This window comes from Amblyomma maculatum, chromosome 4 (assembly GCF_055883805.1).
Source record: "Amblyomma maculatum isolate TAMU_Amacu chromosome 4, ASM5588380v1, whole genome shotgun sequence".
NCBI classification, from domain to species: Eukaryota; Metazoa; Arthropoda; class Arachnida; order Ixodida; family Ixodidae; genus Amblyomma; species Amblyomma maculatum.
This window is the reverse complement of record NC_139347.1, coordinates 6461797-6475166: the sequence shown is the minus strand read 5'-3', so window position 1 is coordinate 6475166 and position 13370 is coordinate 6461797. Positions and strand designations below refer to the sequence as shown.

General features: G+C 44.4%; 1 protein-coding gene across 6 annotated transcripts in view; it reads left to right on the top strand.

The window, feature by feature from the left end:
* Rab3-GEF (Rab3 GDP-GTP exchange factor) overlaps window positions 1–13370 on the top strand; it is a 129140-nt gene that overhangs the window by 80118 nt on the left and 35652 nt on the right. For 5 of the 6 annotated variants that reach the window (XM_084600697.1, XM_084600694.1, XM_084600698.1 and 2 more), the window contains exons 21-24: window positions 651–800; window positions 1281–1356; window positions 4082–4186; window positions 6789–6973. In XM_084600697.1, coding sequence (XP_084456823.1) covers window positions 651–800; window positions 1281–1356; window positions 4082–4186; window positions 6789–6973 — 516 coding nt within the window. The remainder of the gene's footprint in view (window positions 1–650; window positions 801–1280; window positions 1357–4081; window positions 4187–6788; window positions 6974–13370) is intronic. The other variant, XM_084600695.1, reaches the window with a different exon arrangement.

Sequence of the window (13370 nt, the reverse complement as noted above, 5' to 3'; positions counted from 1 at the left end):
GAGAAAGTTGTCGTCACATAGGGCACCCTCGTACCGAGTGCCAGGCAGAGATAGCAGCGCCGCGGTGCTGCCCGGCAGCCGCTCCGCGGACTGAAGCTGTGGGCCGTGTATTTTTGAAAACCACTGTACATGAATGCGATACCAAACTCTGTGACGTGAGAAACGAGGCACAATTGACAAGAGCCTTCAATCTCAAGGTACCATTTTTCAAGCAGCACTGTTGTCATGTGGGAAAGCCAGCATTCAGTACAAAACTGGCCATGCAATGAAGTTCACCTGACTGGCTCTAGATTATTGGTGGCTCTGACTAGGCTTGCTTCACCTGCCTTGCTGTTTACAGAATTGAGCCTGTGATGGGATGCGCCACTCATGCAACAGTGTTGCTTTTGTCCGCTGGGCCGCATACCTTCAAAGTGTCATCTAGCACAGCTCTCTCATTTTATCAAAGCGTTAATCTTCAAGTTATGCTTCCTTTATGATAAATATTCGGGACACATTGGCTCTCGTGCTACCTGCTAAGGCAGCATATACTGTCCTATGCCTACTGCCTTCTCAAAGGAGGGGAAAAGAAAGAAAAGGAATTGCTTCCCAGCCTCCTCTTGTTTGCATGGTATTTGCACCCCTTATTTTTGTTACTTCCCATATCGCAGGAGAGTGCCACCAGCAGTGTGCGTGGCTCGATCAGTGCAGCCTTTCGGCCCCAGAGCGCAGATCCAAACAGTCTGCTGAACCATTCAGCTGCCTCCTCACGCAAGAACTCTCTCTGCGCCCAGGATGGGAAGTGCAACAGTCGAAGCTCCGTGCGTGCTTTACCATTCTCTTCTGCTGCGTTCATATTTTGCGTCTACTATAGCTCTAGGGCCTCAAATGGGTGGCAAAGTAAGCTCTTGGCTTAGCGGAGGCACGAGCATTGGCTTTAGCTGACGAGGCAGAATTCACTGTTTGCACACTACACTTCTATTCTTTATTCTGCGGAAGTTATGGCAAAACTTACCACAAGGCGTGCATAAAATTTTTGGCATACGCTTAATTGCTGAAACTAAATTGCTAAAATAGCAGATCATGTACTTGTTTTTTTTAGCGGCACTTCTACACCGAAGTCTTCTCAATGTGCTTTATTCGGGTCCTAGTGGTCAACCTAACATGAGTGTCCACGAAGAGTTGAGGTGGTTAACCTGATTATTATTCATTTCATATTCGAAACCGAAATGTTTGCAGTCTACCTTGCAGATGCTTTTTGGAATGAACTCATTCGTTTTTATTTTCTTTTCAACTTCCAGGACACTACGCCATTTGGCAGTGGTGAGCACTTGAATAGGCAACCTGGGTTAGATGACATCACGACGTCCTCATCTGGTGAGTGTCAAACAGCTCTGTAAAGCCACTTTCCTGTTGAAAAACCATCTAGCTGCTCAGGACAGATGAAAAAAAAAAAAAAAGTGACCAGATCCATGCCTACTTTCAGATTGATCTTACTTTTTGCTAGAAGAGGTATACTACAGCAGTATTTAAAATTAGCTACCAGAGCATGGGTTCTCAAACTAGTTTTCGCGAAACTCTTGGTCAGGGGTTTGAAACTCTCGCTAACTTTTGTTTCAGCAACTTCAGCGCACCTGGTGACTGAAGGAAACTGATGTTTCAAAAGGAATGCCTCCCAACGCATGCACACAACGCGATAAGATGCAGCGCTGACTGCGCTGTCTAAGGTGCCGGCATCCGAAGTACTACTTTTTTGCTGGCAGTAGTTGGAATCGCGCTTGACGTCCTTCTTTTTCTTTTTCTCACCGTGATATTGTTGGTTGGTTTGTTGGTTTGTGGGGTTTAACGTCCCAAAGCGACTCAGGCTATGAGAGACGCCGTAGTGGAGGACTCCGGTAATTTCGACCACCTGGGGTTCTTTAACGTGCACTGACATCGCACAGCACACGGGCGCCTTGCTTTTCGCCTCCAACGAAAAGCTGCCGCTGCCAGGACAACAATACAGCACTTCAGTAGGCCTTCCTCTGGCCGCTTTGAAAGGAATTGGCGCTATAGCGTCTCAAATGAGGACAGTGGCTTCTGTGGAAGTTTCCTCTGACATTCATCAATATCTTTGCCCTCCTTATAAATGGAACTGACCATTCTGTAATTGCTTACATCTGTTTCACAATGCAGGCACAGTCATTTTGGTTGAGTTGTATTACTTTGCACCATATTCCCAAAAGCGTGGCTCTTGTGCCCTGTATTTTCTTCTAAGGGGGGATGCAGGGCTAAAGTGATATATAGTAGTTTTCACAAAAAAAGTGTATTTTTATATTTTTGATGTTTTGGATTGTACATGTATTAAAGAGACTTCTCACCAAGTTTAGCTGTCATCTGTGCTGCGAAAAATTAATATTTTTCCAGTGAAAGTGCCTATGAACGCTGATTCAAGACGCAGCCACATAACGGGCAAGAAGCTGAACGCGGAGGGTATCCCCAAGTTAGAATGCTTATTATTTGTGCCCTCTAGCCAAAAGGACCTCATATTGAGGGTACAGCAGACAGCTAAAAGGAAAAAATAGAAAGAAGAGGCAAATTTTAGGCCATGGCAACAGCGGCCTGGCTGGTAGACCAAATAGAAGCTTTTTTTTTTTTTTTTACTAAAACAGGGCATGTAATCTTCAAACTCTGTTCTATCACCACAGGGAGCCTAGCTAATCAAAGTGCTTGACAAGCTGGAGATAGAATAGGGAGCCTAGACGAAGATGCACGCCCAGCAATCAACGAAGCAAAGAATTTCATGAGCGCAGACAAGGGTGCTCGCTGGACAGCTGTAAAGCTGAAAAAAAAAAAAAAGAGAACTCAAAGCAATTACCTTAGAGCAATGTCATATTGTAAAGGACAACCCAACATATGCACCAGGCAACTTTGGTATAATAATTGAGGCCTTAAACTGGAATAGCATGTTCTGAAATCTTTGAACTCGTTTTTCTCAGTTTACACTTTTTTACAAGAGCACAACCCTTTGGAAAACTACCATTTCCAAACTATACTACCAAAGGCTGCTTGCAAGTTGGTTTCTGAACTAAAATTTTTGTTGAGAAGAAATTAAGGTACTTTTTGGATTCCTAATTATTAAGTAAGGAAAAAAATGATCAAATACGTGACATGCAGTGAAAACAGAAAAAAATGAAGTTCGTTCTTAAAGTGCTCAGAGTTTTACAAGACATTGATAAAGAATCTGCAATTTGCCTTATTCTGCACACTGAACTACCTAGAAGTTATCTAATCACAAACTGTTAGTACATGTTTGTTAATTTTAAAATGGTAGTTTTCCTAAGCTGGCACACTTAATTACTGAATGTGCTATGGTGATGAAACTTAGAATATATTCTAATAAGAGGTGCATAAGCCACCCCTGAAAATTTTATCAAAATTGGCCCAAACAGTTCAAAAGTTGACCCTTAATCATTGTCTAGAAAATGTGGTGCTGGCATTGTGAGCAAAAACTTGCAAGCATGCCTTGAGCAAGTGGTAATTGGCAAATGACATAGCGGGCAGTGATTGGTCAGTGGGTTGCATGATTTCACGAGACCACATGACTTGCCCTAGTTGGCAAGGCGCGGCCTACTTTGACTTTGTCTTTGAGATGGGCAGGTGAGATCGCAATGAAGTCTTCCAGGAACCTTAGGTTCCGAGTTCGGCACGCTGCCCCTTAAAGTAGGGCTCTATATCTATGTCAGCTCATCTCTCGCATAACTTGGCATTTCACAAATGTCTGCCGATCAGTATGTGTGGTATATAGACACAAGTTCAAAGATTAGTAGGTGAGCAAGTAGAAAAGTGCATGTTACACAAACAAGGATCCTTGCGGGGCAGCCGGCCAGTGGCAGCCACTAACGCTGTCGCCTCATACCCATAAAGGCAGTGCGTAAATGTCACCAATTTATTTATTTTGTTCTTTGCAGTATGTGTGCTTGCTTTGAAGAAATGACTGACTGAGCTTTCAGGTGTTAGTGAGGTAGCTCAGCGCGCCAAGGCTGACTGGCTCTGGCTCTGTCTTTGGCTCAAAAATTAGAAAAATTTCTGTGGTTCTGGCTTGTGCTATATTTTCAAATAGTTTTCTTTGCAGATTTCTATGGAAACAGCAGCCCTGTTGATGCTTCTCCTCAAAGAGATGAAAGAGGCTCATTTGACCGTGGCTCTCTTGTGGATCATCGTTTCAGTGAGTCAGCTTGATTTGACTGCCTGTCATTTGTCCTGGTGGACGGGACCCTGAAATACAATTCTGTCATTCACAAGAAAACTGTTCACAACTGTAGGACACTTAACTTTGCAATCATCTCGAGCAATTCTTCTCATACATATAGCAGAAGCAGAGAAACTAATCATAGGATACAGTAGAACCTTGTGGCTAGGAATGAACACAGTTGTTATTTCCAATAAAGGGCCAAAAACAATTTTTTTGTGTGTGAAAGTATTTGTACTTGCTTGTATGACTCATCCCAGGGTGGCACTGCTGAAATTGTTAGGAAGTACCCTAAAAAAATTGTTTCGGGACCTTCATTTGCTCTGCATATTATTGTGCAAACGCTTCAACAAAAGTGTTTTTCTCTGTTCCAGTTTTCTGAAAAGATGATCACCTTCTGATGCAGATTTCTTTGCAGTTGTCTTATCTGTTATGACCCTGTTTATTTTGTTGCACTCCTGGAACCATACTGCAGGTCAAGACATTATTGATTTTTAAAATTTGTTAAATTTGTTAGTTGTAAATATTTGGATGAGATTTTCTTTTCTGTGTAGACATGTTTGCAGCAACTAAGGGAAAAAAATTCAAAGCTGGAAATTTGCACGTTGTAGGAAAAAAAAATATCCAAGACTGCCATGACCTGTAGCATTTCGGTAGAAATGGAGCAAATGTTGAACCAGTTTACTCAGCCACCTTTTGTTAACTCATTCGGCTCTTCACAAAAATGAAGAGAAACATATTGCATAGAAAAAAGTTCTTGAAGTATAACCATGAAACTTGTACCATAGAGTAGTCATACAGTTGAACCCGGATTATTCGAATCGAACTCGCGGAATATCTGCTTGAAAATCCTATATAAATGTATAGGAAGGCTGCGTCATATATCGAACTCAATTTCACCGGTCGTTCGATATATCAAACTCCGCACCACGCATTGGACGGTGCGCCTTCCCCAAAGACGATCGCATCATCGGCCGTTTGCCATGTGACGTTTTCAAGCCACACGCGGAAGGAATGAGAGGGCACAGTTCGGCAACGGCTGGTCTAGGGCAGCGCCGCGCCCTTTCCCTAAAGGCGTGCGCATCTGCTGTGATCGTTTGCCGCGCGCCAGCTCGTGACATTTGCAAGCCATATGTGCTTGAAAGAATGAGAGGGAACCAATGCAGTCGTGGTGTTCGGGAGAGGGGAAAAACGCGATAGAGCGAAGCGAAAGGGTGTGCCCATTCTTCTACAGAGCTTTATCTCCCCCCTTCCTCTCTTTCCTGGTCTTCATTCGCAGCAGCACACACTATGCATGCCAGCTCAGCCCGTGGCAGACAGAACGTCGGATGCTTTCTCCAGTGTGTGTTGTGAACCCTCTGCGTGCGACAGCCGACGTGCGATGTGCATCTTGTGTTGTCGTGCTGAAAGCGCAGAAGCTAGGCGGCTATGGACGCTAAGAAGCAACGCATTATCTCTCTCTCTCTTCCCCCCCCCCCTTCTTTTTTTTTTTTTTTTCGCGAGAGTCGTTTATCTTTGTCGTCTTGCTGAACGTGCTGCGTAGCGTATGGGTATGGCAGCTGCGGACGTTAAGATGCAGCATTTTTTATTTTTTTTTCCGAGAGTTGACCATCTTCGTCATGCTGAATGTGCGGCGTAGCGTATGCTATGGCTGCTGTAGATGTTAAGAAGCAGCAATTTTTTTTTTCTTTTGCAAGAGTCGTCCATACTGAACATGCGGCGTGCTGCGGATGTTAACAAGCAGCAGGTTTATTCTTGCATCTATGAATCAACGAAAGCACGCGGTCAACTGTGATCATGACACCGGCTTTTAGCATTGTTCGCTTACAGCATTTGCAGCTATCACACTTTCCAATGATTTTGTGGCAGTGGACTACGCCTGCCCCAAGCGCGGCATGACAAATCAAACCGGGCTTGTGCAATCAAGTCATCACGGGCACTTCGCCAAGTTCGCTCCCCGCCACCGCAGGATCATTCAAAAACCATTCAACATGTGCTAAATGCCAACTGTCAGAATGCCAGCTTAGAATAAACCACTACTGTAAACTGACAATCGTGACAGGGTATGCGGAAAAGTTGGCACAGTTGTGCTACAGAAGCTCAGAAGGCGCTTGTCCCTGCCTGGTTCTTCTCCGTCCATGTTGTTTTAACGCTTTCGAAAAATGTCGAACAGCAGCTCAGTTTGCATTGCGGTGGTTTCTGTGGGAGGTTGGAAGGCCGAGACTGCTGAAGGAAACGTAGGTAGCAGCACCAAAAATGCACCACCCGGGATTGTAACAGCAGTGTTCCATTACATTTAGCTTTTGCTGTTTCTCTCAGAATGCTCTTTTTCATTTTTCTTTGGCCCATAAGTACGAGATAATTTTGTGCTGATTTTATACTGTTTCCCATCGAGCTCTTTCTCATCGATGCTTGGCTGATTGCAGATTCACTGTTAGCACCCTCATACAGTGAACCTAGTATTTTGGCAGTGTCTGTTTACCAAACTTTTCTACAGAACCTTATTGTGTTTCCCATAGAGGGAGTGTTTTTCTAATCGTCACATTAATGCCGTCATTTTAATGTTCCTTGCCACCAGGCCTGACTGACATGTCTCAGCACGCACCACCACCGTCACTGCACCAACAACACCCACCACCGCAAATGAATGTGATACCTTCCAGCGGCAGCGTCGACCAGTCCAATGAGCCGTCAGACATGTTCCGAGGACTGCTGAACGCCAAAAAGCTTGTTCTCTCAAAGATCACAAGCATCGACTCAGAGGTGAGGGTTTCCACTTGGGTCCTGCCACCTTTGCCTGTTGTCGCCTGTAGGGATTCCCCTAACAGTTTCGTCTATAACTCACTGACAGCTTTGGTGGAGTGTGCATGCTAGCTGCAGCACCACACTGGTTCTCTGGGGCGAGAAATACATGCTTGATCATAGTCAAGTGCTTCTAACTGAGTATAGTTGTCTAAAATGCCTTCTTATTGGTTTCTTGTTTAAAATGTACAGTTTTGAATGCACAGGGAGTGCAAAAGGCTTCGCATTGTCTGTAAATGATACACGTTTTCATAATTAAGTTGAAAAGAATATAGAAGATGCCAATTTTTGCAGCTGCACTTGTAGCGGGGACTACTTAGCAACAATAGTTTTATAACAGCTTTCTGCACAGAGTAAAGGCAGAACAGCAGTAATCTTTTATATTTTTAGTGCCTCATTACTGGAAGTAAATTATCACAATATTTAGGTATTTAGTGTTTAAAGGGGCAGCTGCAAACTACTTGAGCTAGTTATAGTTGGTTAAGTTTGTTAAGCCATAGTTAGAGAGGATACCGGTAAGCTGTGTAAGGAGACAAAAGATTTGATTAAGAAACGCCAGAGTATGAGAGCTTCCAATCCAACAGACCAGATAGAATTGGCCGAGATATCAAAGCTAATCAATAAGCGCAAGGTGGCCGATATAAGGAAGTATAACATGGAGAAAATTGATGCTGTAAAGAACGGGGGAAGCCTTAAAGCGGTAAAAAAGAAATTGGGCATAGGCAAAAACCAGATGTATGCAATAAGGGACAAAGCGGGCAACATCATCACAAATATGGACAAGATGGTCAAAGTAGCCGAGGAGTTCTATACAGATCTCTACAGTAGCCAAAGTAGTCAGGAGCGTAATGAGATTGGTGGTAGGGAAAACCAGTCAGACATTCCAACAGTGACGAAGGACGAGGTCAAGGAAGCATTAGAAACTACGAAAATGAGGAAATCAGCTGGAGAGGATCAGATAACTACAGATTTGTTAAAGGAGGGGGGGATATCGTGCTAGAAAAACTGGCCTTCCTGTATACGCAGTGCCTGGCGTCATCGACGGTACCGGAACCATGGAAGAATGCAAACATAATCCTCATTCATAAGAAAGGGGACTCTAAGGACCTTAAAAATTACAGACCAATCAGCTTACTGTCTGTTACGTATAAGGTATTAACTAAGGTAATCGCTAATAGAATCGGGACTACTTTAGACTGCAATCAAGCAAAGGATCAAGCAGGTTTTCGGAAACGGTACTGTACTATCGATCATATCCATACCATCAACCAGGTGATAGAAAAATGCTCGGAATATAACCAGCCCTTATACATAGCATTCATTGATTACGAAAAAGCATTTGACTCAGTTGAAACCTCAGCGGTGATGCAGGCATTGCGAAATCAGGGGGTAGACGAGCCGTACGTGAAAGTACTGGAAGATATATATAGTGGCTGCACAGCAACCATAGTTCTGCATAAAGAAAGTAACAAAATTTCCATAAAGAAAGTTATGCAAGGAGATACAATCTCCCCAGTACTATTCACAGCTTGCTTAGAGGAAGTATTCAGAAACTTGGGATGGGAACAGTTAGGAATAAAGGTTGATAGATAATACCTCAGTAATTTGCGATTTGCTGATGACATTGCCTTGCTAAGTAACTCGGGGGATAAACTGCAAATAATGATTAATGATCTAGACAGGAAAAGTAGAAAGGTAGGCTTAAAAATCAATATGCAGAAGACTAAGGTAATGTTCAACAGCCTCGGGAAGCAACCGCAGTTTACGTTAGGTAGCAAAGCACTGGAAGTAGTAGGCGAATATGCCTACTTAGGACAGGTAGTAACCACAGATCCGGACCATGAAAATGAAATAACAAGAATAAGATTGGGATGGAGTGCATTTGGAAGCACTCGCAGATTATGACTAGCAGCTTACCGGTATCACTCAAGAGGAAAGTATACAACAGTTGCATCTTACCTGTACTCACCTATGGGGCTGAAACATGGAGGCTAACCAAGAGGGTTCTACTCAAGTTGAGGACAACTCAGAGGGCTATGGAACGCAAAATTGTAGAGGTAACATTAAGAGATAGGAAGCGTGCAGAGTGGGTCAGAGAAATAACTCAAGTTACTGATATTCTAGTGGAAATTAAGAAGAAGAAATGGGCATGGGCAGGACATGTAGTGCGAAGAGAGGATAACCGATGGTCGCTTAGGGTAACAAACTGGATTCCAAGGGAAGGAAAGCGTAGCAGGGGGCGGCAGAAAGTTAGGTGGGCGGATGCGGTTAAGAAGTTCGCAGGGGTCAAGTGGATGCAGCTAGCACAGAACCGAGTTAATTGGACAAATATGGGAGAGGCCTTCGCCCTGCAGTGGGTATAGTCAGGCTGATGATGATGATGATGATGAAGCCATCACCAAGTTTGACCCTGTGGAATGGGCTGCTGTTGGTTGGATCGAAGTCTAGTGCAAACATCTTTCTTCTCTGGACAGCTGTGTTTTCTGGTGGCACCTTGTGCACGTGTTACTCGCTGTGTCTCCGCTCGCATTGGGGGAGTCGGGGCCTCCTCACTTGCCAAATGCTTCTTTGCAGCTGTGCATGCTTTTCTGATATTGTAGAGGGGGTTCTCCCTTTCTCTCTACACCTTTGAGAGGCCTTGTGCACTGTTACTGTTGTGGCTTTTGGTACTGTGCAAAGCTGGTGCAGTGTCATTGCAAGCACATGGCAGTCTCTTATTGTATACATTTTCACAAAGGCTTCTTTCTGCATGAACCTGGCCTCGTGGTACCTGCTCTTTCTTTCTGTTCCTTACCGTGGGACAACGAATTTCTTTCTTTTACTATACTATGCACTCTTTCTTGGAAAAAGCACCTCTTTCACATGGCAGCTTGCCTTCATATATACATGGCGTTAAAAGGTTACCAGCACCGCAAATAAACTTTCGTTGTGACCATTTGAAGCACTTGAAAAAATGTTTTCATTTTGTTTTCAGTAAGGATTGCAAATTGTTCTGTAATGTGGCTCAGTTGACTTTAAATATTCTTTTTAGCAGTTTGTATTGTAAGTAATATGGGGTTTTATATTTGTCATTGGCAAAAACATTTCAGGGCATTTTAGGTGCACATTAGTTAGTGCTAGTGCTATCTAGTTTTTGAAATGAACTTGCTCATTATGCAAGTATTATTATACTGAAACTACCAATAAATGCAATCATACCTACCTACCAATCAACCAAGTAGCTTATCAACCAGTTCTTTGTCAATTGTTTCCTCTCTCTTTCAAAATATGCTTTTGCGTGTGTGCGTCTGTATAAATGAGTACCCAAACTCTAGGGGAAAATGGATGCGTATGAAAGTAATCCGAGTAAAAAAACAAAGGAACAGCAATTGGGCACTTAATTCTGAAAAGAATTAGGCCTGTTAAAACAACTATACTCTGCAATGTTTTTTTTTTTTTTTAGACATCCTTACTCTCCTTGGATATCTGGTGCCACTGGCACCAGGTTAGGTGGGTTAGTTTTTCATGCGTATTACAGTGAAATCTCTTTACTACGAACACCACATTAACAAACTTTTCAAATTAACGAATTTTTTATGAATCCCCGGCAGATTTGCCATGTTTTGAATGTAAAACTATTTCAAAATTACGAATTTCAAAATAGCGTATATTTCAGAATAACGAACATATTTTATTTCTTGTTCTATAATTTTGAAACATCAGTATTACGAATTTGGCTCAAATTAACAGCACCGCAGCTTGCAACTCTCGCCTGAAACGAAACAGAAACCGCCGTTTCTGTGTGTATGGTCCGTGGGCTGTAGCTATCATCATCAGGACATCTAGGACCAGCTCCTAGCGCCACCATGAAGCTATGGTTTATTACGCAGTAGCCAGCAGGCCTAGCTGCCTGCGTTTTTTTTTCTTCCTGTGTTGTGCGCCGTACGTGACTCGGTCGTTCGCGCGTGCGGGACGGTATTTTTTTTTTTTTTTTTTCCGCTGATTATCTTATTGCGAAGTTTGTGCGAGGTTGGCGATGATATTAGCCAGCGAAGTGCCAAGAAGATATGAACGCAGCTGCTTTCAATGCAAGAAATCGATGCAGGGAAAAAGTGATTCGGCCTCTACAGACAGCTAGCATTGCTCCATCGACTGCCGCGATCATTATGAAAGACCGAGACAAGATTTTCAAAGCTCAGGGAGCATTGAAGATGGGGTCATAAAAAAACTCCGATGTTTAGTTTTTTTTGTTTTGCACATGGACAAAGTCCGTACTTCATCGCTCGGTGCAATCACGCATGCGATGAGGTGTTCCGGAAAGCGGAAGGTGTATGTGCTGTAGTGGTGTAATTATAATGAACTAGAATACTCACCTACTGGCGCGAACGGAGGCGCGCGCCAGCGGAACGGTTGAAGCAAAACGGCTCGCCTCCCGCAAGGGGTGCTGCCACTCCTTTTACTATCCCCGCATCAGTGCCTCCGCACTGCTGAGGGCAGTCGGAACGGCTCTCGGACCACGTCCTCCAGACGGTCACTCTGCGTTTCGGTCGGCCTGCAGACGCGGTCTGCGGACGGAAATCTGTGATCATAGCGAAGTAATGTTTCACATTCATAAATCGTCTCTTGCGTGCGGTCGGTTTGATTGTAGTGCTATAGACCAACACTGATCTGTGACGTAAGCACGATGCGGTGGCGCTCCTATCGCCAGCGTGGTCCGACTGGGGGTGAAAAATAGGCTTAGCGCCCATAGGAATACATGGAAGCGAAATATTCCAAAGCAGTTTCCTAATTTCACGGGTCATCTGTGATGTCGTTATTCGGTACAGAGCAACCATGAACATCCTCGAACAGATCACGAAAGTATGAAAACTCATTATTCGCATTTTTAAAATACCGCGAATTGTATGCGATAGCGATTTGGGAGGGCGATCCATAGAAACATATGCAAACACAACTCACCGCAACATTTTGCTCGGTTCAGCAGCGTTGAACCCTTCTCATTTTTTGGTGAACGGCTTGTACGACGCCTCGACGTCATGTTGCAAGTAATGCAAGTCTGATGACTTGCGGGACCACTCACAGCACGATAAACCGACCACGCACAGTTGCAGATGACCATGCACCACCCGCTGTCGCTAGCAGACGCTCCGGAGCTGGAGGCGGCCGCGGTGGATATCGCCAGCTGCGCTGTCGTCTGCTGCAATGCGCGAATCTCGTTCGGTCCATATTGTTGTATGGCGTTTGACAACTGCTTTTTAAATGTAATTCTGTCTGGGACGTATCGCTGGAGCGACAGTATTACCAAGCTTATTTACCCTATGCGGCAGCATATCAGACTGTAAGCAAAACTGCGCGATTCGTTACACCCAGCTTGCCTTTATGGCGCCGTCTGGATTTATAACACGTACACGTTATTCGGGCAATTTTAAAAGTAGACTGCCTCCGTAATGACGCACCATACTTTATCACACACTTCTTCAAAGCGCTGGTCAATGTTTATCGACTGGCCACCACTTCTGGTGCTATGCGAAAGGAGAAAAATGTTCTGGTAAGTTGTGTTTAATGTATTTCTACGGGTCGCCCTCCCAACTCGCACCCCCACATGTTTCGCGATATTTTAAAAATACTTCGCCTCGGTAATGAGATTTTATACTTTCGCTATCTGTTCTAGGGCGTTCATGGTTGCTCTGTGTCGAATAACGACATCGTAGATGCCCCGTGAAAAGAGAAAACTGCTTTGAAATCTTTCGGTTTCATGTATTCATATGGGCGCTAACACTATTTTTCACCCCCAGTCGGCTGCGACGCCGCGAGCGCCCCCTTTGTTTGTAAACACGGTGTTGGTGTATATGTAGTCCGTACTGAGTGGCACGATGTCGAAGAGGAAGACACTCATTGCTTTGCGCCGGGCTGTCGAGCGGTCACCCGGGCGCTCCTAAGGCGTCCTCGTTCGGCACTTAAGAGACGATGACCTCAGTAAAAGGTGGGAGCGCAATCTTCATAGGGAGGACAAAGCACTGACAAAATCTTCAGCGGTCTGCGAGTGCCACTTTGAGCCCGAAGGCATATTGCAGGACTACGTACACGTGATAAACGGCTCCGAAGTGAGACATCCTCGTGGAAAACCGTATTTGGCACCTGGTGCGGTGCCTACACTCCTGCCTGACTGCCCCTCTTACCTTTCTGTGCGAAGCGTTAAACAGAGACCGGAAAGAAAAAGGCCAGCAAAAGCAACCTTTTCGGCGACCAGCAAGAAGTCACGACAAGGCACACATATCGAAACAGATGAGGTTTGTCTGCATCGAAGCGATATTTCTGTTTCTGAGCTGAACGCTTTAAACGAATTGCTGAAGCTGCAAGCCTCACCGAGTGTTAGCCC